Raw genomic sequence first — 27,557 nt, 5'->3', positions numbered from 1 at the left:
GGACCGGGCCAGAGACCGGAAAGTCTGCTCAGCCGGCAATGCTGTGAGACGGGCACCATGGCCGCTAACTCACTCTGGTTCGGGGCTCCCAGGGAACCAGGCACCTTGCTCAGGCCTCTACATCCCTTCACCTGAGCCTCGCACGACCCTGTCTCCATCCCAGCGTTCAGATGAGGAAAGGGGGGTCCCCAGGGGTGAATGGGTTTGCCAGGGGTCGTGAGGCTGCAAAGCACCAGAGCCTCCGCTGGAACACGGGACTGCTCTTCCCACGGCCCAAGCCCCTCCTCTGAGAAGCCCTCCCTGAGACCTGGGGATGTGGGACTGTTGAGTGGGCACCGAGGCACCTCTGAGCTGAATCCGACTGCGTCCCCACCCCACACGGCTCCGAGTCTCCTTATCTGACCCACAGGCGGGGACTCAGCCTCTCTTCCCCTAGGAGGCCATCATCAGGCCAGGGGTGGCATGTGGGTCCCTCCACGGGCCAGAGCGGGCAGCCAGTGTGGGACAACTCCCAGATCCACCTCAGCCTGTGGACCGTGCCACCAGAGGGCCGGGGAGTGACTCTGGCTCCTGTCGGCGACAGCAGGATGTTGAAATCATTTGATCACTTGTTCATCATCCTGATCTGTAAACTGGGGAGAATGAGGGATAGGCACCTCATAGGATTATAGTGAGTAAATCCGCTAACCTATGTCAGGGAGGCCAGGACAGAGCACATGCTATTTAAGCACCGATTACTATGTGAAATGGTCACCCAATTGCTTTGCATGCATTCACTGGGTCTTCCTGTCTACTCCTTGACAGACGCACAGCTTCTGTCCTTGCTGCCAATAACCAGCGTAAGGTCGGGCCCAGTAGGCTCACTTATGCTTTTTGCTCCAGTCACGAAGGGATATCAGAGTCTGTGTGTTTGAGGGTGGTCTTGAATTCTAGATTCCAGCCAGCCACACTCTTCCTAGTAGCTAAGCTAAGGAAACCTTGGGAAATGAGAGCTATAAAGCTGACAGAGTTTCCCTTCTTGCTTTGACCACCAGGAAGCTCGGAGGCAAAATTAGATATGGCTCAACCAAACAACCAGAGCTCAGAGACGGCAACTGCTTTCATTTTGCATGCCAACTTGATTTATGGATAGTACCGACTAGGGAAGGATTCCGAGGCTGCAATGAGTAACATTTGCTTTGAGCATGGCCTTGGCATCTGGGCTAAGGCAATGAGAATGGCGATCGACTAGTGATGTCTGCTCTGAGTACAGCCATGGAGAACACGTGAGGTGCACAGCACAAATGTGCCACCACCAGGTGGGGCAACTCAGCAGCACTTATCTCACCCATGCCTCTATTTCCTCATAATTTTGTATTTTTCCCCGTTATGTTTTATATTTTATTACCCGTACTTCCCCGTGGAATGAAGCAGGTCATAAATAAGCTGGAATGGCTTCACTCAGAGCCCTCAGACCTCCGTGCACTGTAAGAGCTCCAGGGAGAGCCTCTGACTGCAGCGGAGGGCGGCCTCCATGGAGCTGCAGGGTTCCTCGGCCCCTGGGGCTGTCCCCGTGCCTTCCACGGGCTTGAGCCTGTGGAGCAGCCACAGAAAGTCTTTTGCAAGAAATTAATTAGGTTCAGGTCAACAGACACACTGTCCCTAAAGTGTGTGCTCCTACCTCCCGGCTGGAGACAAGGCTGTCTGGCCTGCCCCCCCCACCCCCTTTGGGGAGCATCTGTGGCTACATCTTATCAGGGCCTGGGGATCTAAAGCAACATGAATCAGGAATCACTGGCGGGCTGCTAAAAATGCAGATTCTTTTCCAACCCAGATCTGCTGCATCAGAACCCCCGGGCCCTGGAATCTGCATTTTCACCAGTGCTCCCGCTGGTATGAAAGGCTCACCAGCCCGGGGCTGGTGGGGTGCCTGGACGTAGCCATGGAAGAAGGAACAACTTCGGGCTCCGCCGGGCTCCTTGGCTGGGACAGCAGCGCCACCTGGTGGGCCCAGCGGAAACACCTCCCAGCCATGGCCCTCGGGGCCCCGCTTCAGGCGCCGCCGGCCTCTTCTCCATCGGTCCTCCTGACTTCAGAAGCAGTATCTCCACGCAGCCAACTGGATTGTTACAAATCCTCTTTAATAGTTAGTTGTCAAACCTCGAACATGTTTTACAGAGCTACGCACAGAGCCTCTCCCCACCCCTTCACAAGGCACAGCCTCACCCACCCATTCCCTAGGGGGCAGACGACAGGCCAGCCTAGCTTCTCCCAGGAAAAGCATCCTTCCCCCCGTCCCTGGATAGCGCGGGATCCTGGTGAATGCAGGGTCAGCTCTGTGTCATGCCCCAAGAGTTCGCCCTTCGGATTCCCTAAGCAGCCCGGGGCCAGTCCAGACTCCCTTGTCTAGGGGGCTCTTCTGCCAGCTCACGGCACGGCCTAGGCTGAGCTGAGCTGCCAGGGCAGGGCTGGGGCCGCCCGGGGAAGGGTTGCTGCTCCTACGGTCAGGCGAAGCCCGCCCTCTCCCACTGCCTTCAATGAAAATGTGAAAACCAAAGACAGAAGCGTTATCGTGGAAAAAAAGTTTACCCACGCAGTGGGCATCCCCTGACAGCCCAGGGTGCCTGATCCACCCCCCACCCCCACCCTGACCCTCAATTTTCAATACACTTTGCCATCCAATATATACAGCTCCCAAGGCAGGTAGAAACCCAGTCCGCCTGTGCAGGGACGCTGCGGGGAGCGTTTTCTCTGGATTGCTAAGAGAACCCTGGCGGTAAGCTGAGGATCCACAGAGCACCCGGGGCTCAAGTCTGGAGGCAGAAAGGTAGGGAGAGGGGTCCAGGCCCCAGAAAGCCCCCTGCTTCCAGCCGGCACAGGATGGGTGTGGGGGAGGGAGGTGGGAGGTGAGCCTGGAGGAGAGCCAGGGAGACCCCGAGAAGCCATGAGGCTGGGGGATGGACAGGGAGGTGGGGGCGGCAGCTGCCTCAGTACTTGGGGACCTTGCTGTAGTCTTCGGAATGGATGTGCCGGCACAGGCAGATGGACAGGAGCATCCCCAGGAGCTGTTGGGGGAGAGGGCAAGAGTCAGAGGGAGGCAGGGCCACCCAGGTCCCCGGAGCGGCATCTCACTGTCCGGGTCAGCGAGGGTCACAGGGTTTGCACAGGATTAAGCAGACCCACAACGAAAGCCTCGTGCCCAGCCTGTGATTCCAGCGGCAGAGGGGCTCAGGGAGGGGCAGTGGTCAGGCCAGGCCTGCTGCAGGGCCTCTAGAAGCTGATGGGCCTCAGCCTCCAGGGGGCCTCAGCAGCGCAAGGACAATGGGATATGGCTGGGGGGGGTTGGGTGGGGGGAAAGGATTCCGACCTCAGTGACAGCCACGCCCACACACACGCCTAGGATGATGCCCATGTTCTCCTGCAGCCACACCTGCACCTTCTTCATGCAGCCCTGCAAGGGGGGAACACAGCCATGTCACCCACGCCCAGCCGCCTCCCCCCTCCATGCACAATCACCAGGAGGGCCCGCCCCCAGCGCAGAGGGCCTGCAGAGAGGGGAGTGTGCTCCTTGAATGGATAAATTAACGAATATGTAGAGGCAGGTACAAATGACAAGCAAACAGATGAATCAAGGGCAGGAACAGCTAAGGGAAGGAAGGGGGGAAGGAGAGAGGGAGGAAGGAAGGAGGGAGGGAGGAAGGAAGGGAAGGAAGGGAGGAAGGCTAGGAGGAAAGGAGAAGGAAAGAAGAAGGTTAGGTGGGAGGGAGGGAAGGAGGGAGGAGGAAAGGAGGGAGAGAAGGAGGAAGGAAGGAAGGAGGAAAGGAGGGAGGGAGGGAGGGAGGGAAGAAGGAAGGAAGGAGGGAAGGAAGGAGGGGAGGCAGGAAGGAGTAGCCCAGGCAAGCCTGACTGGCCTGTGCCCGAACCCACGAGTGCCCCAGGCCCAGCCCCAGCTCCACCTTGCACGCACCTCACGGTACACGGGCCAGAGCTCAGGGTTGTTCCCGCTCTCGGTCCTGTTGCCGTCAGGGGCCTCGCAGAAGCCCGTCTTCACAGGGAAGCTGTCATCCCCCTCCTGGTCCTCACAGGAACAGGGGTAGGTGACACCGGTGTGGTTCATGAGCTCAGCGTTGTCCGTCCAGTTGTAGAAGCTGACCCAGCCACAGCACTTCACCTGCCGGGGAGACCAGCCGCTTGTGGCCCCGGCCCTCAGGCAGGCCGCCCTCCTGGCCGGGGTGGGGTCTCCCAGGACGGAGGCTCGGATCTGCCGCTTTCAGGTACCACCGCCCCCCCCACCCCCAGGTCCTGCCCAAATCGCCAGGATCAGAGTTCAGGTTTCACTTTGGCTTCTGTGAGCCACGGGGAATTTAAAGGGGCTTTCAGGAAACACATACCATAAATATTAAAACAGGAGGAAAAATAAATTGGGAGCAGTAAAAATAATAAAGGAGAACAGGAGGGACGTTCAAGTTGAAAGACAGAACGTAGTCGTATAGGACACAAGAAAGGTGAACGGCACATAGTTGAAGAGTGGGGGGGGGGGGTCTAGAGTCAGGCTACCGGGTTCGAATCCCAGCTCTGCCACTGACCAGCGGCTCAACTTTGTGGTCTTTGTGGCTCAGGCGTGTGGTCTGTGCCCCCGCCTGCTTCCCTCCCATCTCAGGGTGGCAGGTGCCTGACGAGCAGCCCGGTGGCCAGCAGGGGGCGAGCCAAGCACGCTCAGGCTCCCCGGGCTGCAGGCAGTAGTTCCTCCCGGCTTCATCTGCTCCGGAACTTGGCTGCCTCCTCTGGCAGGGAGGCTGAGGCCTCTGAGGGGCACCCCCAGGCCCTCACACGCTCAGCAAAAGCAGACAGGTGTCCTGGGCCCTTCCACCACACCAGGCAGAGCCTCCTACCCTGACTGGTGCCAGGATCTGTCTCCAGCCACCACCGGCCCACGTCTCAGTGGTTGTGCAGGAGCAATAAAACCTCCCCACTCAGGTGGTGCGTAAGGGCCGTGGGCTTCAGAAACATCTCACACGGGCATGGATCAACAGCCCCATTTTACAGACAAGGAAACTGAGGCTCAGGAAGTGTCAGAGTTGGTATTCCAGCCCCCTGGAGCCTGACTCAGTCAGCTTTCTTAGCCCCAGTTCCAAGCAGCGTCTGACAGAATGATCTAGAGGCCTTGTCTGCCTCGGGAACCCCCCAACCAGTCAGCTGCCTCCCACGGTAGGGTGCACGCCATCCCTCGAGGGACCCAGCTCTGCCCCAGACTCCTTGAAGGTGTACGTGCTCATCTTGGGACAGCAGCGTCCTTCTAATCTCAGCAATGGCGGGTCACACGGAGCGTGTGACGAAAACATCTTCCTGCGCGCACCGAGCCTTCCAGCTGACACAGCCCCCCCACCCCCCGAACTCGCCCCATCTGATCCTCACCATCACTGGGGTCCATTTGTGGGTGTGGTGAATGGTTCACCACCAGGGCAGGCTGGGAACACAGAGTGCAAGTCACTCACTCATTCATTCAGCCATTCATTCATTCATTCATTCATTCAGCCATTCATTCAGCCATTCATTCAGCCATTCATTCATTCAGTCAGTCAGTCAGTGGATCTCTCTCTCTGTAACTGAGGTGGAATACCCAAACACTGGCACAAACAGCTTGATGTTCACACACACATACTGGCATTAACTGCCAGTTGCATCAGGATTTGGATAGAACCTTCCTCTCACCCCAGAAGGTTCCCACGGCACCTGTCCTGACAATACCCTCCCAGAGGTAGCCTCCACTCAGACTCGTGTGAGCATATCAGCCTTGGCACACGGTTCCTCAGCCCCCAGGACGGACTCCCGACACTCCCCAGCCTGGCGTGACACGAGGGCCTTCTTCCTGACCCCAGACCGGAGCGCTGCGAGCCTCGGGCAGCCCCCAGGACCCTGGGCCCCCTGAGCGAGGGACTGTGGTGGCTGGGGCGCCAGGGAAGGGGACGCCTCAGGGACCCCCTTGCCCCCAACAGATACGCACGCACAGACACGGTCACTGGCACGTTCTGTCAGGGACACGGACACCCAGACCCACACAGGCCGGGACCCTCACGCCGCCCTGTCCCTGCCACCCCCGCCTCACCTGAGCCTGCACGTAGTCCCAGGCCTCCTGCAGCCTGTCCTCGTGACCATCCTTGTAGTTCTGAATGAGCTTGGTCACGACGTTGCCCATCTCCTCCTTTAGCTGCAGAGCGGAGAACAAGATCAAGGGCAGATTTCCTGAAACCCGTGCGCCACCTGTGGTCACATCTACTCAGAAGGCCTCTCTCCTCACCCACCCCAACTCTAGGGACACGCTCTTGGCTTGAAGGCATTTCACTGTCCATTCCAACTACTTTCCTGGTACTTCCAGGGTGCCAACCGCCTGCTGGCCGCCACACTAAGCCCGGAGCGGTCAGGGCCAGCCACTCCCACCCTATGCTCTATTCAGCAGTCAGTGGCTGCAGGACCCTTTCAATGTGCATCTTTCCATGTCACTGCTGCAAACCCTCCAGTGGCCCCCTGGCCCTCTCGGGAAGAACTCCAGCATCATCCCCTCAGTGGCCCACAAGGCCCTACGTTGTTCGGCCCCTGCTCCTCCCAAACCCCCTTTCCTCTGCTCTCACTGCTTCTGCTTCGATTACACAGGTCTCCTTGCTGTCTTCCTGCCAGGCGCGCTCCTGCCCCAGGGCCTTTGCACTTATTATTCCCACCAGCTGTTTTTCCCCTTCTCCCAAATATTAACAAGGCTCACTCCTCCACCTCCTCCAGGGCTCTGCTTCAATGCCACCTCTTCAGAAAGGTCTTCCTAGATCACCCTATAGAACACATCCCTTCTCTATCCCCTCCACCCACCCCTCCCAGGCCCTCCTCGACCTGCAAGGGCAGGCAGGCAGGCTGTGTTTTCCTTCCTAGTGCTGTCGTCCCGTGCTCATTTGTTTTCAGGATTTATTATCTCTCCCCTTCACTGGGATGTCAGCTCCATGGGAGCAAGGGCTGTACCTGCTGAAGCCTGGCCGGAGTAGGAGTGGTGTGCCTGAATACCGAATGGGCGTGTACTCTGTGACACGCCTCACACAAGGCTGGTACTCACACTCTCCCAACTAACTAATCCTCGTGCCTGCCAAGGCCCCACAAGATCCAGATCCTGACCGTCCTGATCCCCCTCCGTGCTTGGGAATTTGGGGTCCCTCGGTGACAGAGCGAGGCACCTGAACCCCACCAAGAAAACGGCGATTCGCAGAGAAGGCAGAGAAGGGGTGCAGGGGACAAACGGTTCAACCCCAAAGGCCCTTCAGCGGAGCTCCAAACAGAGGCTCGCAATTCGGCAGCTTTTCAGGAACAAGTCAGCTGTGCAAAGGGAGGCAAACCCGAAACCGGCTTTGAGAACTGAGAACAGGGAGGGCCCCAACTCCAGGTAGGAGTGGGGGGGGGGGGGAAGGGGGCAAGAGCCAGCCCCAGCCTGGCCCCGCCTGGCCTCTCCCGTGGACTTTGTTCCGGGGCCTTCCTGGCACATCAGCATGAAGAGGCTGGTCACAGCCTCCTGCTGTCACCACAGAACCCCAGGGCAAGGGGCCAGGGCGCCAAGGGGATGGCCGCAAACGTGCCCCTGGGTTCTGGGGAAAGGATTAGGATATGGGACAGGTACTTCCAGGCAGGGGTTTTCAGAGCCCAGCTCATAGTGCAGTGAGTGGGTTTCCGCGAGAACCCCACAGGAGGCTCTCACATAGCGCTCAGAGAACCCACATCCTCCGGATGGACCCACAGCCCTAGCTCCCGGTTTCCTGCCCACCCCCCCTCCAACCCTGGGAGACTAGCCTCCTCCCCAGGACGGATCTCTGCCCCCCACCTCCGCAACCCTGGGACCCTAGCCCCTCCCCAGGATGGCTCCCTGCCCCCCTCACTAACCCTAGGACACTAGCCCCCTCCCCAGGAGGGCTCTCTGCCCCTCTCCCTCTTGACACAACTCCCAGCATGGTACTTTTTAGTTTACTGCCCCCCCCCCCCCGGCCCCCCGCGAGCTTCACGATTTGCAAAGCTTTCCTGTTGGTACTAATCACAACAACAACAGTGGCTAGCTTTTATCAAGTGCGTGCCCTGCACCAGCACTGTGCTAAGCACTTTGAGGGCATTGATTCATTTTAATCCTCAGGGCAGACCGGTCCCTCGTTTTCGGAGGTGCGGAAGGCGAGGCCCAGAAAGATTAAATAACTTGGCCGGGCTCACGCAGTCAACACGTGAAGAGCTGCTGGGATTTAGACCCAGACTTGTCTGATTCCCAGCCTAAGTGTTCACCCATTAAGCCCTGCCAGCACTTAAAACGCATGGCCAGACCCTGCAGTAGGTCAGGGCCGTGTCAAGGAGGGCCCAGAGAAGCTGAGTGGCCGGCCCCTGTCACACAGCTGGGGCCAGCTGCCTGCGGGTCTCGGGCCTTTGGGCCCTGACCGTCTGTTCTCCACCTCTTCTCCCCAGTGGGCAGAGGATCCCCGAGGCGAGGTGTGGCAAGCAGGGGGGTCCCCAGAGGCATTTGCATGGCGGGCTGCCTCTCCCACGGCTGTCCCACCTGCCTGCCCCAGCGACCTAGACTCTATTTATTCCCCAGCGTGGTTGCCACAGCAGCCGGGACTTCCCTATTTCAGTCCCTCTGAAATGAGAAAGTGATGGAAGCTGGGTGGTTTCCATCGAGGCTGGGTGGTTTCCATGGAAACACCACACCGTCCTGCAGCCCAGAAGGTAGCTGAAGGACATAGCCGGGCCTTAGGGGCCAGGGCGTGGGGCTGGTTCAGCCCGGAGCGGATGCCTGGGGGTCCTGAGGCCCAGGAAGCCCTGTTGGGAGCTCAGGGAGGTCACCTTGGCAACCAGGTAGTTCTCCTGGGACGCGATGGAACAGGGAGGGGGAGCGGGAAGATGCCCACTATCTCACCGCGCCCCTGCCTCCACAACTTGTCCGCTCTGCACTGGATTCTCCCTTCTCGAAACGGTACTTGCTTTCCTCAGGGGTAACCACCCCTCAATACGTCCACGGGGCTGGGAAGCTCTGTCCCTCCCCCCGCTGACGCGGGCAAGTCCCAAGCGGCCACACCCTGAGTAGAGTGAGTGGTTCAAGAACGGGCTCGTTACCCGGGGGGACCTTCTCTTTCCACGAGTCTGGCGGAATGAGGGCCTATGTTGCTGGCGGCCACCTCAGGCTCCCCTGGGGACGGCCTGCCTGAGAAGGGAGCCGATGGAGGAGACCAGGAGCGAGGGATGGAGAGGGACAGAGTCCTGGGATCCAGCCGAGCCTCCGGCCAGCTCCGGCCAGTTTGGGTTGTGGAACTATCTGTGCGATGAAGGGTCCTGCCCAGGACCGGCCGTGTAATCAGAGCCCAGTGCAAAACGAAAATGCGGGGCCCCTTGCTTCAAAATGAGTAAGAACTTTGGGGCGTCTGGGTGGCTCAGTCGGTTGAGCATCCGACTTTGGCTCAGATCACGATCTCATGTTCCTTGAGCTCGAGGCCCGCGTCGGGCTCTGTGCAGAGAGCTCAGAGCCTGGAGCCTGCTTTGGATTCTGTGTCTACCTCTCTCTCTCTCTCTCAAAAATAAAAACTAAAGAAAATGAAAAAACAAAAAAGCCTGCAGATACAGCAGATCTGAGGCATCATCCTGGGATCCCGATAGGAAACGCGGGCCCTTTGCAATGGTGAACTCAGAGGGGGAAGCCTGTTTGTTCCTAGTCCCCACCGCCTCCGTCTTTCCTGAAAGCCAGCCACAGTCTACACAAGCAGCTAGCCCAGAACTCCCCAGGCTCCCGTAGTTCCTTTGGGCAGAGTCTGAGTCAGGCACTGCCCTCCGCTGCCATGGAACCACACAGGCCCCAGCACCTGACAGGTATGCCAGTCTCCATCCCACTCTCTCCATGATTCCCTTCCAGAAGGGCAGCTTGGACGCCTTCTTCCCTTTCCCGAGAGGGAAGGGAAGGGCTACCTCTCTCTGTCCTGGCTCCAGCTGCCCACACCCAGGGCCGGTAGAAATCCAGGCCGGTGGACCAGGAAGTTTCCAGCACAGTGAGCAGGCATCTCACAGAACCGCATTGTCCTCAAGGAACCCGTCTTACCACCTGTACGTTAGGGTGTGGGCGCACTGGCTCTTCTGAGCTTCCTAGGTGGGAAAGAGGAGGTGGGGGAAGGGCATCACAGTTCTCCTGACCAGCCTCCCGGGGGAGCATCCAGCAGTGTGGCCCGGCCACTGTCACCACCTCTACCCCGCAGCTCCCACCCAGCCCACGCCAGCCCTCAGCCCCTAGGCCTTCTGTTCAAGCCCCCGGTGGAACCCACCGAAGCCCCGGTGGCCTCCCCCGTGCAGGTTGTGGGCGGGTTAGCAGTATGGCCTGCTTAAGCACGCCAAGGCCAGTGCCCGACATCCTGGCAAACAGTATGTTCACGTCCTTCCTCCTGACCCTCTCCCACTCTCCACTGCCTGCGGAGAACAAGTCAGGATCCCAGAGTGTCAGAGCTGGGAATGGCCCCAGACCACAGCTGAGACTCAGAGAGGCCGGGTAAATCGTCCGAGCCCACCCCAGAACACAGGGCCTCTGGAGCCCAGACCTGGGCTGTGTCCACTAAATAGGCTGGATAGTCAGATGAGGAAACAGCCAGAGGGAATCTTCACTCCCAAATCCCGGTGCCCACAGCTCTTGCTAATACTCAGGTTCCACCAATGGCAACAGGTACGGCCGCCATTTACTGAGCCCTTACTAAGCATCAGTGAAGTTAATGACGGTGACAATCGCGGTAGACCCTTGCAACGGAGCCAGCAGATGTCTGCTCTGGGCGGGCACCACGCTATGCCCTTCCCACGCGGCGACAGTCTTCATTCTCAGCAGAGCGCTCTGAGGTGGCCCTTGGGGCCAGCGTGCCCTGGCACCGAGGGAGGTTCCACTTTTAGAAAGGGACTGGGGTTTGTGCCACACCCCGCGGTCTCTCCCATTCATAATTCCCGAGGGACTCCTAAATGGGGGTAAACAGAGGCCACAGATAGCCTTGCTTCTGCTTAGGTTTGATTTTGCCACCAAATGGGCTGCAAGTGGCATTTTTTGCCTTTCAAAGTGGTTCTTGGGTTTCAGGATTGCCGATAAGGAGGGGGGGGGGGTTGGTGGACACGCACGGTTACGGCTGGTTGACCTGCAAGGCGAGTGAGGCATAAGGAGGTGGGCGGAGTCACTTGCCGGGGGGCCTCAGAGCAGGCATCACCACCCAGGCAGTTAGGTTGTGGACTTGAGGCCTTGGCCCCCACCCTATCCTATTTTATACACGTGTTGCAGCGTGTGCTCGCTTCAGCCCTGGGAGTGGGGGCCCAGCAGGCTTCCCCTCGATTTACAGATGCGATAACCCAGGGCCTGAGAGGCCACGTGTCTTGCCCAAGGCTCCCAGCCTCCCCGGTCGCTCCCCTGGGGACAGTGGCTGCTGAGAACTTGGGGCAGGAAGGACAAATGGCATCCCCGGAGACCTCTTCAGGGGGGGCCCGGTGGCTCGTCCTTCCCACCTGCCCGGGAGGCCTGGAGAGTGAGGGGAAGGATGGGCCCTTGCTTTTAAAAGACTTCTTCCCTTCAGGCTCAGCAAGGCTCACCTCCCCAGCTGGACCTCATCTGCAGGAATAAACATCATCAAGGGCATGTTTAGTCTTCCACCGGGATTTACAATGTGCTGGGAAAGAAAAAATAAATCATTCGTTCCAACTCGGGGTGATAGAGTGGTGCCAGAACTTCCCCAGCAGAGCCAGGAAACATCCCTCTGCCTTCCAGGAGAAGAGGGGGGGCCAAGCTGAGGCAGGCTGGGACCCGGAGGCATGAGATGTGGAGCCTGAGGGGGGTGGGGTGCGGTAAGCAGGAGGCAGAGGGGTGTGACAGTCTGGACTGGAGTCGGGAGTCCCGATTCTCCAAACAGGCCTTGCTCTGGGGCTGTGGGACGCCTCTGAGGCATAGCTCCTGGTCACTGGCCAAGCAGAGATTATACCAGCCCACAGGGAGGCAGCCTACTGTAGCGGGAGGCATGGGCCTTGGGTCAGAGGGATCGGGATGGAATTCTCCACTCTGACGCATCCGAGTTATGTGTGGCTGTGTCTAAAAGTCATTTTGCTTTTCTCAGCCTCAGTTTCTTCAATTGGAAAATGCTTGTACAACTGAACCAAGTACCAAGTACCAAGTACTCAGCTCCTGGCATGTGCTTGTCATTCGATAGATGACGGTACATGGGCGCCATCTTTATTAACGTAGATGGGGAAACACACAGAGGATGAGAAAGGGACAGCTCAAAAACCTTATAGAGTCGACCAGCTTCTGAATCATAGGAACTCACTGGGGCCCTGTTTTTATTCACCCTGATTAAGGTACCACGGCCTGGGTCTCAGAGAAGCCCTGGGTGCCAAGAGGGCTGAAATGAAGACCGGATCTCACGAGCTTTCACTGGAAAGAGTTTCCCTCCCTTAAACACTGCCTTCCTGTCTGATCGCCAAGCGAACTTCCTTTCATTTACCGAAACCACTATTTCCCCTTTTGCCTTGGCTGCCAGGAAGCTCAGCATTCAAGTTAGCCCTCAGCTACCATGAGCACCTCGTCCCCTGGCTTCAGGGACACTGGTTTTCCTCTTCCCATCTCTCTTCTTGATTTTAGTGACCCTGTGCCTGTGTTGGAATTCAGCTCTAAATCTCCGGAGAAACAGGCTGGGTGTGATTTATAAATAAGTAAGGCAGACTCAGGTAGGGACCACGGCAAAGCAAATTTCACCAATATGAACCCAGAAAGCGAGCTGCCTGGGTTCAAATCCTGGCTCTGCCACTTACTAGCCGTGTGACCTTTGGTCACGCTGCTTAATTTCTGTGCTCCCATGTCTCAAAACGAGGGTACCATGCCCACGATCTCCTAGGCCTTGTAGTGGGGAAAGCACAGTGACTGTCGTGTGCGTGCAGCAGCCAGTACCGGACCTGTTCTAGGCTCCGTTCGGTGTCAGTGGCTGATGATGGTTGAATGCTCTCTCACCTTCCTTGTAAGAGTGATTTGAGGCAACCTGACCTTCAAGTGGTAACAGGTGGGGGCCCGCTAGCCACCAGCTCTGCCTCCCCCATTGGTGGACAAGAACTGTAATGCTGGAGGAAGGCAGGGCCCCCAGGGTCAGCTGGGTCACAGGCCACGTGCAGTGGGTCTGGCGCGAGCTCTGGCCGAGAGTCCGGGAGTCTGTGCCCTCGCCTGGCCCGGCCACGGGCTGGCTGGGTGCCCTTGCCCTGCACCCATAGGACGGGGATTCACACGCTACCCTGAGAGGGAGGGCATGGTGAGGATCAGTCAAAGAATGAAAGTCAAGTGGCTGGCCTTGTACTCACTATATGGTATGTGCTGAACCAACCGCAGGGATGCTGGTGATTCTAGTTACTATTATTGTTGTTCTGGCCACACCCACCCCTCTCAACACCTGCCTCCCCGTCTGCCAACATAACACAGTGCACAGCTGCCACAGAACAAGACCATGTGGGAGAAGCTTCTAGAACATACCATGTGCACATAATAGGCGCTCCATAAACGGTAACTTTGACGGTCACAATCGACTGGCCCACCCCACAGCTATTCCCGGCTCCCTTCTCCTTTGTGCCTGTCTTTGGAGACCCCTTAAAGCCAGGGGTGCCTTTGCGACCCCATCTGGGGAAGGCTGTGGGAGCACTTACTTTGCCTTTGTCCCTTTCCCTTTCTTCTGGCTGCAGCAACACAGATGTTGTGCCTGGTGCTGCGGCAGCCGTCTTGTGACCGTGAGGTGAGTGCTGTCACATAGTGAGTGGCACGCACGGTCTTTGAGACTCCAAACCCGGCTTCTGGTTATGTCGATGGCAGATGTCTTTCGGGTTTAAGCCACAGTAAGCCTGCTTTTCTATTCCTTAAAGCTGAGTGCCTTCCCTGTGACACAAATGTTTTTGCTGACAGTCCCCTGCCTGGGCCTCATGGCATGATCTAGTACCTGCTGAGGTACCTAAGAACAAGGACAACCATGCCAAGCGCTATGCTGGGTTTTACCAGAGTAATCTCACTGATTGCTCACCAGAACCTTGGGAGTTGAATGTATTATCGTCCTTAGTTCCCCAGTTTGCGGAAGGTGAGACGGGCACAGGGGCGAGCGGCTCGCCCACCGCCCCGCAGCTACAAAGTGCTGGGGCACAGCTACCGCGTTCAGGCCCTGCAGCAACTCTGCCCGAGACGGGAGATCGCAGGGACCGGAGGGCTGAGAGGCTGCCAGGCACCTCCTGGGCTAGTCTGGGACAACTCAGAGGGCCCCTGTCTCTCGCCCACCCCCGGGGGCCCATCCCCGCCCAGCGGGGACCCGGGAGGCTGCTTACCTGGCCCATGTTGAAGTAGAAGAGGGCTCCAGCGGTCACCTGAGCGATGAGGATCAGGAGGAGGAAGGCAAAGTACTGGGGGACACAGAGCAGCATGGAGTCAGCCGGGCACCGCTACCAGGTGCCCCCCCACTGCGCCCCCCTCGGCGGGCCAGCCGCACTCACCAGCCCCAGCAGGCAGCGGACCTCCTTGATGGCACCGATGCAGCCCAGGAAGCCCATGAACATGGTGACAGCCCCCACGCCGATGAAGACGGAGGCTCCCACCTTGAGCGAGCTGGAGGAGGTCTCTGGGGATGGAAAGAGGGGCGTTGAGTGCAGCCCGGGGGCGGCTCACCCTCTTGAAGCGCACCACCGTCAGTCGGGAGCAAAGCCCGCAGGTCTGGGCCCGCTCCTAACCGCCCCACCCTGGAGTCAGAGTGCTGGGGTCAGCCCCCACCCAAGGACCCGCTCCCTCCCCGCTTTGGGAGCTGCCTCCCTTGGATGTCCACGCCCTCTCATCGGTCCTAATCCCCAGCCCTGCTTTGATGCTCTCCTGGGCACTTAGGATTGCAAAGACTATGTTTTACTGATGTATCCTGCTCCTGGCCTACTGCCTCCGCGAAGGGGTGAGCCGGATGAGGGCAGGGACTTTGGTCCCCGTTGAACCCCCAGCTCCCCGAATACTGTCTAGTGCAGCAAAGAGCTACCTGAATGAATACCTGCTGAGTTAATGAACCACGGACGGGCAGGTTCTGCTGGGGCTACAGACACTGAAGGCCTGCTTTCCTCCTTATCCCTGTCATAATAAACCCCAGCCTCACCGGCCCACTCACTGCCCTCCAGAGCCTCACGCACACCGTCTCTAGCTCTGACATCATCCTGCCTGGTAGGCTGGGGCACGGCCACCTCACAGAGGCTCGGAGAGGCCCAGGGGCAAGCACCGAGCTGGGGTGTGGAAAGCTGCACGCCCCCAATTCCACGCTCTTTCCCCTGACGCATGGGGCACGCGTGCTGACGTAGGCGTGATGCTCGTTCATTCACTCGGCCAACAAATCTCCCAGGTGCCCGCCGCGTGCCAGACGTTGTGCTGGGCTGCTGGGGGTACAGACTGATGAGGTCCCGACACCGAGGAGCTGACCCCTCCAGTGGGCTGGGGCGTGGGGGGCCATAGGTAAAAAACAGTACAGATCTCTGGTTTGGGGGCAGGCCAAGAAGCCATGGAAGCCGGCTCAGGTAGAGAACCACGGGGCAGGGAGTGGGTTGGCTGGGTCGGGGAGGCCGGTCTGAGCAGCTGACATGTGAGCTGAGACCAGGATGGAGAAGTGACCTGGTGAAGACCTGAGGGGAAGGCATTCCAGGCCGTGGGAACAGCAAGGAGGAAGCAGTGGGCCTGACGTATTTGAAGAAGGAGAGACAGAAGGCGAGGGTGTGAGTCTGGCAGTAATATGCGTGAGGCAGAGCGAGAGGGGCCTGATGGCATGAGACCCTCTTCAGGGAAAGAAGACCCTCTTCCTTCCCAAGAAGCCCATCACATCACTCGCGACAACAGGGCACAGCTCCTGCCCACCTCCAGCCTGCCGGCCTGGGATGCGCTCTACCCGAGGCCGTCACGCGCCTCCCATTGGCAGGGGCTGCGGACTCCTCCCACGACAGCCCCTGCACTCTCAGGGAGACAGCCGGGACAGGATGTTTCCAGAAACCTGGTGGGCAGCCTGGAGTGTATTAGTGTGGGTTCCTGGGTCTATCACAACTAACAGACTTCCCTGGGGACCACCTGGAATCTGGAAGTTTAACCTGCTCTCCTAATGACTCAGCCGTGGCCAGGGCTGACACAAGTGACCGTCAGCAGGGAGAACACTGGCCGGCTCTCTGGGGGACCTCGGAGAAGCTGAGATCCCCACCCTGGCCACCGAGGGGGTGTTAGTGCCCTTTAGAAAAAACTACAAAGCCGAAATGTGGGTGGATAGGAGGGCCTGATTCAGTTCCACTTCCTGGTCACAGACAGAGTGTTCTGGAGCTCCGGAAAAGCCCTGGACAGCCCACCCCATTCTCGGGGTGCCAGGGCTGGGTTGCCTCCGCCCAGTTCCTCACAGAAGCCCCCAGGCAGGTGGGCAGTGCCCCTGCTGTGGTGAGTGTAGGGGGCTCCGGGCACTGAACCAGTTTTCATTCTAGGCTCTCGGCAATCGGCACAGGCATGGGGGAGGCCGTCAAGTGTCACTTTCTCTAAGCTTCCCGGGTTTGGGTTCCTCCCAGGGACACCTCCCAGAAAAAAGACACTGGCACTGCCTAGAATCCACTGTGTGCCAGCCAGAACAAGGCCCTTTATCCGAATCATCTGCTTAATTTCCACAACAGCCCGATGAGGGTAGATTTACATCCCGATTTGTCCCTACGAGCCTTGAAGCCCAGCGAGGCTAACAGGCGACCCAGGTGCCCAGGGCTGAGACCCCAACTCAGGTTCTCCTCCAGGAGGCTAGCCCAGATGTGGGGTCTCGGTTTCTCAGAATAGTTAGTGGACATCAGTCCCTGACCTCACCCATGGTCTCAGGCTGGCCCTGGTCTCAGCATCTGGACTTAGGAAGGGGACAAGTGGACATTCTGGGGTGGCCCTCCACTGTGCACAGCAGAAACATCTTGGTCTCACCAGGCCTGGCAGCTACCAGTGAGGTAGGAAGGGACCCAGGCCGGAAGGGACTGGGGCTCAAATCCCAGCTCTGCTGCTAACGGGCTCAGCCTGGGCAAGCCGTTCTCTGGCCTCTATTTCTTGCTCTGTGAAATGGAACGAAATCCTACTTCTTAAAGATGTTGTTATAAATGTAATCACTTGTGTAGGGTTTACTTTTCACCAGGAGCTGTTCTAAATGCTTTTCATGTATGAACTCACTGCATTTCTCACCATAACCTTGCAGTATATTCTATTATCCCCATTTTCCAGATAAAGAGGCACAGAGAGGTGAGGTAACTTGCCCAGGATTACCCAGCTAGTAAGTAAGCAGCAGAGACAGGATTCAAACCATGGCAGCCCAGCTCCAGAGTCTGTGCCCCTAACCACTGCACTTGCTTCCTCTCATTAAGGCATGAATGTGTGGGACCCTGCAGGACAGGGGCTTGGGGCTCCGGGAGCTCAGGACCCATGCCACCTGGTTCATATCCCAGCTCTGCCTCCTAGCTGTGTGTCCTTGGACAAGTTACTTCCCCTTCCTGTGCCTCAGTTTCCCCCACTGTAAGATGTAACGCCTCGCCCCGTGCACCCACGGTTAGGTAAGGGAAGAGCTATGTCATGCAGGCCAGGGACACAGGTCCCAGCTCTGAGCCTCACTTTGTGTGTGATTCTTAGTAAGTCTTTTTCCTCTGGTAGGTTAGTGTTTACAAGCCCTGGCTGGGGAAGCACCTGGGGAGCTTTTTCAAAACCATAGTACTCCAGGCCCCCACCCACACATCAATGGAGTCAGATCCCTGGGGGCCCTTGTATTTGTGAAAACATTCCAGGTGCCCCTAGGGGACCTCTAAATTCTGGCAGCTCCAGAGTCTGAGAACTGATATGGGAGGAGGCAGGAGAAGTGGCAGGAGGTTCCTGGAGCCTGGGGCCTGGGGCAAGGTGCAGAGGGCAGGGGCCGGACCTTAGACTCTGCCCCATGGCGTAGTGCCTGCTGGGTGTAGGCCACGGCCAGGAAGTGGGGAGCCTGGGCCTCATCAGGGCCCATGGAGGGTGGGCACGGGGAGTGTGGGCACCCCGCCGGGGCGGGAAATGCAGACCCTAGCCCCAGAATGGGGGTACAGTCTGCAACCCCTCAGGAAGAGGCCAGACTACCAGCCCCAGGCCACATCGGATGTGGCTGGACGGTGGATCGTCCTTGCTTCCTTTCAGGTCTGAGAGGCGGCCTAGCCCCCTGGGGCCACAGTGACAGGTGTGGCCTCTCCATCACCCATCCTAGCCTGGTTCCGCTTTATTCAAATCAAGCAGCTGTCATGGGCCTGAGTCCAAACCTGCTGCCTCAGCAGCAGCTGGGAGGGAAGCGAGCCAAGGATGCACTCACTGATGGGAGTGGCATCCCTGTGCTACTCGGGGGGCCCTCGGCCGTGCCTCCCTTCCACCTCAGGGCAGCCATGAGATCAGGGCAGCAAGCCTGGCAGGCTTCCTGGAGGAGGCTGTATGTGTGTGTGTGTGTGTGTAGACCTGGAAGGTCTTGTGCCTTGGGCTTCTCTCCTCCTGCTTCAACAGTGAGAGAAGGGGCCTCCCTGCTGTGGTTCCCCTACCATGGGCAGCGGTCAGGACCAAAGCTCTCGGGGTTCGAATCTCACACCTGTCACTCGAAGCTAAGTGAACTTGAGCCAGGGACATCACTCCTCTGAGCCTCCTTTCTTCATTTGTAAGGCAGCAACAGAAGAGTCCCTACCTCACGGGGCTCTTGAGGGACTAAGGCAATTGTCATGTGTAAAACGTTTGGCCCCATGCCTGGCGCATAAGGAACACAAACAATGGTTGCTGTGCCCGGTGGTTTCCTCCTCAGCCCACAGGCCCCAACAGTCTGACTGGCACCAGGCACATAGTAGGCACGTCACCAAATCCTGACAATCCGTCTTTCCCGGCCTTTCCTCCATCTACCAAAACTGACTGGGGAGGGACTGTTGCCCACATTTTGCTGAGCCGGCAAATGGAGGGAAGGAGAATATAAGAGGCTTTCTCAAGGTCAGGGCTGAGGGAAGGGCGGGGAATGGGAGAGCAAGCCTCCCTCAACCCCCCACTGTTCTCCAGACAACAGCAGCTTTGTTTAGGGAGGGAGAGAAAATTCCTTCTGAAAACCCCTGCAGAGGGGGCCCAGGGCAGAGTGCTCAGCACAGGACTTGGGCCAGGCCCTGAGGGCAGCTGGAAGAGGGACCCGCTTTGAGGCTCAAGTCCTCCTGCGATGGCCCTGCCTGCTGCCCCGGACCGCCACTCCAGAGCCAGCCGGGCAGGGGGATCAGAGGGGTCCTTACGCAGCACAGAGATGAAACTGCTCCTGTCGGCCAGGATCCACACCCCGAAACCCAGGATCACCGCGCCCAGGATCTGGAAAGAGAGGGTGCAGTCAATGGGGGCCTCTGAGGGCCCTGCGGGCTGCCCCTGCAGCCAGGCCAGGAGGACACGGCGGGGGGGGAAGGGCGGGGACACCACCTCCATCCCCGCCCCAGCCCAGGGATGTCAGGGTGGCCTCAGGCCCTGCACCCCAAGTCCCGGTGCACCCCAGCCATCCAGACAGCAGGGCCTGCCTCCAGTCTCCCCCACCGCAGGCCCATGGGTGGTTAAACCAAGTCAATCAGCCTCCCCCCAGGGATGCCCTCCTGCTTTACCTCCTGGCTCTTCCCCAGGGCCATCCCCCCCTCCCCCAGCCCATCTCAGGGGCCACAAACATCCCAAACCACCTCTGGGGAAAACCCTGTACGGACTTGAACATCAAGGCCCACTTGCCACTTGCCCCTCAGAGCTCGGCTTCCACAGGAGCCCTCCTGACTCCCCCAGGCTGGCCAAGGGGCCCCTACTCTGTGGCAACCACTCCTGCACCCTTCTGAACAGCCATTCCCGCTGGCTTTATTTTCTTTTATTTTTTCAATGTTAACTTACTTATTTTGAGAGACAGAAAGCATGCCTCCACACGAGAGTGGGGGAGGGGCAGAGAGGCAGAGAGAGAGAGAGAGAGAGAGAGAGAGAGAGAGAGAGAGAGAATCTCAGACAGGCTCCACACTGTCAGCAGACTCCCAGCTGAATCCCACAAACCCGTGAGATCATGACCTGAGCCGAAATCTCTGGATGGAAGTTCAAACCAGCGGACTGAGCCACCCAGGCGCCCCTCCTACTGGCTTTAACCAGCTGTGTGTGTCCTTCTCAGGCTACACGGTGAGCTCCCTGAGGGCAGGGCTGGGCTGTATGCAGCTCTGTATGCCCAGGGCACCTATCTCACCAGGTGCTGAATGCTCAGGAAATGAACGAATGAGGAACCCACTGTAAAGGCAGGAGTAGAAAGGTAAACCTGGGGAGAATGGGTGGCATAGGCCCAGGGATTCCCTGCCTCACACCAGGGTGGCCCCCAACCTGAGCCCACTCCCCAGGTGGGACCCCAGCGGAGGCTCACATCCCCCCAAGCCAGCTAAGGCTGGGGAAGTGCCTGTAGTCGGGGCAAGAGCACAGGTTCCCTTTGGGAGCAGAGGACCCTGCATCACCCCCCAATGCTGGCCTTCACCTGGGGTCTGGCCTGAGCCCACCTGAGGGTCCTAGCGTGCCACCTCCCACCTCCACCACAGGCCCTGGGCTCCCCGCTCAGCCATCAGGTCCTAAGCTGCGAGGCCAGCAGCTGCTGATTGAGCCTCAGCGTGGGGTGAGCACCCCAGCCCACGGGGCTTGAACAGCCTTGCTGTGCTGTCATTAAAGCCGGAGCCAGGACCACAGTAAGGAAAACGGGGTGCTTGCCTTGGGCATAAAAATTAAGAGGACACACACACACACACACACACACACACACACACACACACAAAGCCCAAGATAAGAATTTGCAGCAATTACTTTTAAAAACCAAAATTCATTTTAAAAATCTATGATGAATGAATGGGGCGCCTGGGTGGCTCAGTCGGTTAAGCGCCCGACTTCAGCTCAGGTCATGATCTCGCGGTCCATGAGTTCGAGCCCCGCGTCGGGCTCTGTGCTGACAGCTCGGAGCCTGGAGCCTGTTTCAGATTCTGTCTCGCTCTCTCTCTGACCCTCCCCCCATTCATGCTCTGTCTCTGTCTCAAAAATAAATAAACGTTAAAAAAAAATTTTTTTTTTAAATAAAAATCTATGATGAACAAAATATCAAACTTTTAAATAAAGGCAGGATAGGTACCAGTGATGTTTTTCCTTCTGAAAAGAGCGGAGCCCTGAGAGGGCACAGCGCGGGGCTATTTCTTGTCCCCAAGTGAGTGCCTCACGCACCTTGCCCTAGTCTTGACCCCCTTAGAGACAGTAGCAGCTGATGGCAACCCTACATTTGTCCCCCAGTGTCTCCCAGCAGGTCATGAGTCCCTTCCTCCCTCCTTGCCAGATGGGCCCTGTTACTGTCATTTTGCAGATGGGGAAACTGACACCCCGATTTGCCAGAGGTCGCCCATTCCTCCCATCAGGGGCTGAAAGCCGGGTCTATTACTCTAGGCCAGATGGTGGCCTCAGCAGGGATACCCGGGGTCTGTCCTGGGTCTTCACCTGGAAAGCCAGCCTCTGGGGACAGTGAGGCTACTGGGACCCTGCTGAGCCGGAGGGTTCGAGTCAGGTGGGGGTGCCTCGGACTATATAGCTTGCTGGGAGGAGCAGGACTTTACAGAACTTGGGAGTTCGGTTCCCAAAGACTCCTGAGGCCCTGCCCACCCCAACTCTGCCCCTCACAGCACAGCTGGCCGATGGCCAGGCGTCAGGCCCACAGTCTGCTCCTGTGCACCTCTGACCCGTATGGCATAGCCCCTGACTTGCTCACTCCCTACACTCACAGGGCAGGGCAGAAAACTCCCTGTGGGCAAACATAATCCCAAGTAGGTCAAAATCCAGGACTTCCCAGCTAACTTCCTCGGCTCGCCTCAAGACACCCAAAAAGGAAGTCCCCGGCACTCATCCATTCAGCCCCGTGTGGGTCTGATGTCCAAAGACTGACATCTGTGTGGCCAGACCAGCCGCCAGGCTGTGAGTCAGCCAGGAACAGCCCCAGCCAGGCAGCCAACCAGAATGGGGAGGCACCCTGGCACTCTCTTTCTCTGTGAACCAAGGCTGAGACCATGGGGCACCCCCACCTTAACCGACAACGCCCAGCACCCCAGGTCCACCAGGATCTCCCCTCAGGGCTCAGCCGGGAGCCAGGACCCTTATAGCAACGGCTTCCCCCAGAACAGTACGGCATCAGCAAGCGGCTTCTGGGTTTCTGTGAACCTAAGAAAAGCTGACTGGGCAATTTTCTGGGAAGCCCGGGGTCAGCAGAGAGCATAGGCAAGGATGAACATGTGTACACGTATGCATATGCGAACACACACAGCAGCCAGAGCGACTCTTCCAAACCACAAGTCTGATCACGTAACTACTTCCCACCATGCACCAAATAAAACCAGAATCCTTCCTGGAAGGCTTGCAAGGCCCGCACCCCGGAAAGCCCCACTCTGCCCCCCGCCCCCATACGGGACTTATGCAGAAGCCCGGACTCCTCTCTCCCCACCCCCCACACATAACTCCAGGGAGCTGTAGCTGGCCATCCTGACAAGGTCAAGTGCCCTAATACCACCTCTCCTGGGGGCCACATCCTTCATGCCCAGCACACGGGACAAATGCCGTCTTATCATCCATTTGAATAAATACTTGACTGGAGCCCCCCCAGCTCCACCAGGAACGTAGGACAGAAACCATGGCCCTTCTGTTGGTGAGTGACTACCCGGGACCCATGACAGGGTCTGAATATGCACAGGTGTCGAGGACACACATGGCGAACGAGGGAGGAGTGAGTGAGCGAACAAACGTGCACTGTCCCTCTAAGTCTCTCCTTTCCCCTCCCCCTCCTCTGATGAAAGCTCCCCTTCTCCCTGCCCACCCCCCTCAGATCCTGATCGGCCATCCTGGACCCCAGCACGCAGGGGGTTAACACCTGACTCCTGCCAGCCCCCAAAACTCTGGCCGGAGACAAGCTTTTCCAGTCTCTGGCTCCACGGGGCAGGCTAGGAGCAGGATGGGAAGGGACCCCTCGGCCAAAACCATCAAGCCTGCTTCCTTTCTCCAGTCTCTACCCCCTCCCTCCCACTGCACGGGGTGAGACGGGCTGTCTGTGTCCTGGACTCCAAACCCCGGCGCTCCCCCAGGCTGTAGCCCAGACCCCTGTCTTCAGTCCCTAGAGTCCCCAGGGGTAGAACCACAGCACTCCCACCCCCCTGTCCCCCCAGTCCTGGCCGGACTTGAAGCCAGGCGAAGGCCCAGGAACCAAGCACCTGCCAGGGAAGGCTTGGCTCCGGCTGCATCGGCAACTGTTTTCCAGAGGCTCGGCCCAGCCAGGAGGGACCCGACCGCCAAGCTGGGGAAGCCCAGGTGCCCAGGCGCTGGCTGCGGTAGCTTCTAGAGCCGGCTGCCATCCGGGGAGGACAAGAGCCGCAGCAAGGTCTCAGAGGAGGGGGCTGGGTGGACAAACGGCCCAACAGGCAGCACCACAGCTGTGCGTGCACGTGCATGCACATAAGGGTGTGTGTGTGTGTTTGCGTGTGCCAACACACTCGTAAGTATCTGTTGGGTTACGGTTATGAGGGGGGATTTAGAATGACTCTTCACTTTCCAAACTGTCTACGATCCTGTGTAACTTGACATAAAACGTCTTTGCCCCACAAGTAATTCATGTCTATTGTAGGAAGATTTGGAAAACGTAGAGAAGCACCCAGAATAAAATCCAAGTTCTCAGGAATCCCAACACTAACACGGAGAGGCATTTTCTTCCCCTCTCAGAAATATTCGTGTATGTGCGTAATTTTTAAAAATTAAGTTGGATTATAATAAACATCTTCTTTTTCAGCCTGATTTTTAACAGTATAGGGTAAACCAGCAACAGAGGAGACATAGCCCCTAGCACCACCCTGGGCCCGGGAGGGCCTCTCAGGCCACTCCCCCACCCCATCACACACACACACACACACACACACACACACACACACACCCCAACATCATCCTTGCAACTCCAAGCAGGAAGAATCAGTCAGTGCCAGGCCAGAGAGGAAAATGGAGGCCCCAGGAAAACCAGCTCCAGATGTGCACTGGGCTTACATCTGGGCGGCCCCATGGCTTGGGGACCTGGTGAGGCCTGCCAGGGTGGGTCTGGTGAAGGGGCACTGGGTCCCCACTCTGGCCCCAAGCCTGGTCTCTCCTGCACACCCTCTGGGAGCTTGGGTGTGACCCCACAACAGGCGTGAGGGAGGAGGGGGGCAGCTGAAATCTCGAACGGTAACAGGAGTTCTTCAGAGGGGACACAGGTAGGGGGAGGGCCAGGACAGGACGAGAAAGATTTCAGAGAACTCCCTGCTGATGAGTTAGGGGACACCCAGCGGACTCTTCCACACCCGTGCCTACTTCCAACCCTGACTGCCCAGGACCTCGGTGCTGGGGACACGAGAGGGGACAGCTGGGAGAGGCATCCAGTGCTCCACCACAGAACCAGCTGGAGGGCAGGCTATCTCCCGGCTGCCCCACCCAGTCCCGTTTGCAGTGGTCTGTCCTCGGCCCTCGCTGACCACGTCCCACTGCCATCGCTGGCCTGGAGCGTCTGGAGGGTCCTCAGGCTGGGCCGTCCCCAGGAGGAGAGTCTCTGTTGGAGGCAATCGGCTGGTGCTGGTGGTACTTACAAAGAAGAGCAAGTTGAAGAGGAAGAGAAAGTATTTGGTGACTTTGATACAGGCTGACCCCATCCTGCTGGTCCTGGAGCTCCCTGGGGAGGAGAGAGAAGGCAGGTAGGTCAGGGCCAGGCTGGGCCAGGCGGAAAGGGAACAATGCTGACCGCTTTCAGTGACCCAGCGGCCCCCAAATCATCCCAGCTCATCCTCACGGCAATCCCAGAGGGAGGAACTAACACGAGGTCTTGTTTCATGGTACCCGGAGGCCCAGAGAGGTTCGATGACTGGCCCAAAGCCACACAGCCAGGAAGTGCGGGCCTACAGGCCAGCTCGGTTGCTTGATGTTTGACAGTTAGTCTGGGTTGGCCACTCAACTGGGCAGGGCCTGGGGGGAAGTCACGTAGGACCCTCTTGGGCTTTGGAAATGCCCACATGGATGCTGGTCAAAGGGAGGAGGCAAGGAAGTTGGCAGGTGGTTGCTGGAGACTCAGAGGTGAGACCGTAGCTTATGGCACAGATCTGCAGCCCCGTCTGGGGCCAGGGGGCTGCTGGGAGAGAAGGAGAGTTCTGGCTTCTTAGAAAATGGACCGAGCGCGCCCTCCACCTTTTCCTCAAAGAGAGAACAAATATGCGTGGTAGAATATCCAACGAATACAGAATAACACAAAGGGAACAAAAACTTTTATCTTACCCCAGAGGTAAAAACTGGCATCATTTTAGGAGCTATACTTCCAGCATGTGTGTTTAACAGATGGTTTTAAGCAAAACCGGGCTCATACTGTATAGAGTGGTTTGTAACCCGCCTTTTTCATCCTACAATATACTATCTCTGCATGCTGATAAAATGTTCTATGACACAACTTTACATGTTGTGTAGGATTCCATACCGCTGATCATTTGACACTCTGGAGGGCGAGATTCCTCCAGAAAACTCATGTATAGGCAGCATTTTGCAAATAATTTCCGGAGGTTTATAGGCCCCACAAAGCTCGCTCAGGAACCCCCAAGGATCCTAGGGTTAAAGTCCCGGATACAGATATATCACAAAGCATGTAACCAATACTCTATGATTAGACCCATGGTTGTTCCCAATTTCTCACTGTTTTCCTGGGCAATACACTCGTGCTTCTGAAACACAAACCATGCTTGAGCACACTGGCTGTATCTCCCCACACTGATGGACCTCAGGCCGGAAGAGGGAAGCTGGAAGCTGGCTGCCCTCGCCCCCTCCCTGAAGCCATACAATCCAGGAATGACAACAGCCCAGCTCTTGGGCTCCGTGGGGCGAAAGGAGCCAGGGCCGGGCAGCTGGGGCCGGGACAGCTGCATGGGGCAGCTGCATGGGCAGAGCTGGGCTTGGGGGTGGGGAAGCAGGCACTGGGCCCAGTGCTGTTCCCACTGCCCTGCGGACGGGAGGTGGAGGGGCAGGCCACAGAGCAGAGGGGAGGAGGGCCAAGGGGTGGTGGGCTTTACCCCTTCCTCCTCTTGCAAGGGTAAAAGGCAGCCCTAAGCCTTGTGAATACATCCTGTCCCTATGGAGGTCCCCTCTGCCTTTTCCGCATGTAACGATCTTCTATCCTTGCCAGTGGGAGGTCCGCTTTCACTTTCTGCACCTCCGGTAATGGGGGAGAGGGCTTAAGGGGGAGGGCCCACCACCTCCCAAGGGACCCAGTTCAGTTTTCTCACGTCTCAGTTAGAGAACATTTTCTTTAGCTGCCTTTCTGCGCGTCGCATTTGGGCACACCATGAAGCAAAGCCGTCCAAAGAAGGAAAAGGCTATCTGAGTGGTAATGAGCGCCCTGTTACAAGTGGCATGGAAGCAAAGCCTGAACAAAGGCTTGCGGGGATTCAAGTGCAACGTGAGGAGAGGGGCCTGAACGGCTCTTCCAGTCTACCAGGGTCCAAGGCTGGGGTCTGAGAAACGCAGGGACAACAACAGGGAGTTCGGAGCCAGGGAAACCCCCGGCCATAGCAACTCCACCCGGGGCCTATCCCAGATCCGGAGCGGGGAGAACAGGGGCTCCCTGTGTCAGGAGGTCTAGAGATCTGAGATCTTGAACCGAGGCCTGGCCTGAGGGAGACCTGCAGGGGACGGTCCCCGTGAAGGAGCGTGACTGTCCTCTTCTCCCCCCTCCAGCACAGAAGACCACAGGTTCTTCATGAACTTGCGCGGAACAAGAAACAGCAGAGGAAAGAGTCTCTCATGGAGGGGAAGGGGGCGTGTTTCTCATGCTTGCCTGGCTAGGTCTCCTCCCTGTAAGGGACGCGGGACGCCCCGAGGGGCTGACCCAGGCTGAGCCCCAAGCAGTCTACAGACAGGTCACGATTCACTCGAAGAGCCTCGCGGAGCTCTGGCAGCGGCCAAGGGCCCGAGCAGCGCGCGCTGGGATCTTGTGCAATTGGAGAAACACGCAAACGGTCTTTGGCAACCGTTGTCTGTCTGTTTCTAGGCAGTACAGGAAGGGAGTTTCTACACATTCCGCTTCCACATCCTCTGCTCAGGCTGGGGCGCCAGGGCAGCCTCACAGGGTTGTGGGTGCTCAGGAAAGAAAGGGCAGTTGGCGGACAAGAGTAAATTCTGGGCCCGCTGAGTGAGAAAGAGTGGCCGCCAGTGAGTGGCACCGACTTCAGGAGGCCACCCGCGTCTCACGCGCCCAGAAAGGGAGGGAGGTGTTCCTATCCCCGGAGGCCGTGGCTCAGAGAGGTGAAGTAACTCATCCAAGACGCACAGCGCCCAAGCAGGGGTGGGCTCCAGAGCCCAAGACCCTTCCCCTGTGAAGTGCGTCCTGTCTGAGTGGCCTCGACTACATAAAGGGATCTCTGGGGACGGCTGGGATTCCCAAGCGGGCAAGAAGGAGACAGAACCTGCTAAACTGGTATTCACGGAT

At 58.1% G+C, this 27,557-nt stretch overlaps 1 protein-coding gene across 4 annotated transcripts in view; it reads right to left on the bottom strand.

Moving 5' to 3' along the window:
• Positions 1–2,103: 2,103 nt before the first annotated feature.
• Positions 2,104–27,557, bottom strand: part of CD82 (CD82 molecule) — a 48,976-nt gene continuing 23,522 nt past the window's right edge. For all 4 annotated transcript variants that reach the window (XM_047877799.1, XM_047877802.1, XM_047877800.1 and 1 more), the window contains 8 exons: positions 24,682–24,764; positions 19,297–19,369; positions 14,503–14,627; positions 14,338–14,412; positions 6,086–6,187; positions 3,947–4,150; positions 3,347–3,430; positions 2,104–3,044 (listed from right to left, as the gene is read on the bottom strand). In XM_047877799.1, the coding sequence (XP_047733755.1) occupies positions 2,967–3,044; positions 3,347–3,430; positions 3,947–4,150; positions 6,086–6,187; positions 14,338–14,412; positions 14,503–14,627; positions 19,297–19,369; positions 24,682–24,744 (804 nt within the window). In that variant the 5' untranslated portion in view covers positions 24,745–24,764 and the 3' untranslated portion in view covers positions 2,104–2,966. The remainder of the gene's footprint in view (positions 3,045–3,346; positions 3,431–3,946; positions 4,151–6,085; positions 6,188–14,337; positions 14,413–14,502; positions 14,628–19,296; positions 19,370–24,681; positions 24,765–27,557) is intronic.

The sequence above is a fragment of the Prionailurus viverrinus genome, chromosome D1 (assembly GCF_022837055.1).
Source record: "Prionailurus viverrinus isolate Anna chromosome D1, UM_Priviv_1.0, whole genome shotgun sequence".
In the NCBI taxonomy this organism is placed as follows: Eukaryota; Metazoa; Chordata; class Mammalia; order Carnivora; family Felidae; genus Prionailurus; species Prionailurus viverrinus.
The sequence above is the reverse complement of the archived record's forward strand: the minus strand, read 5'-3'. Positions and strand labels throughout refer to the sequence as shown.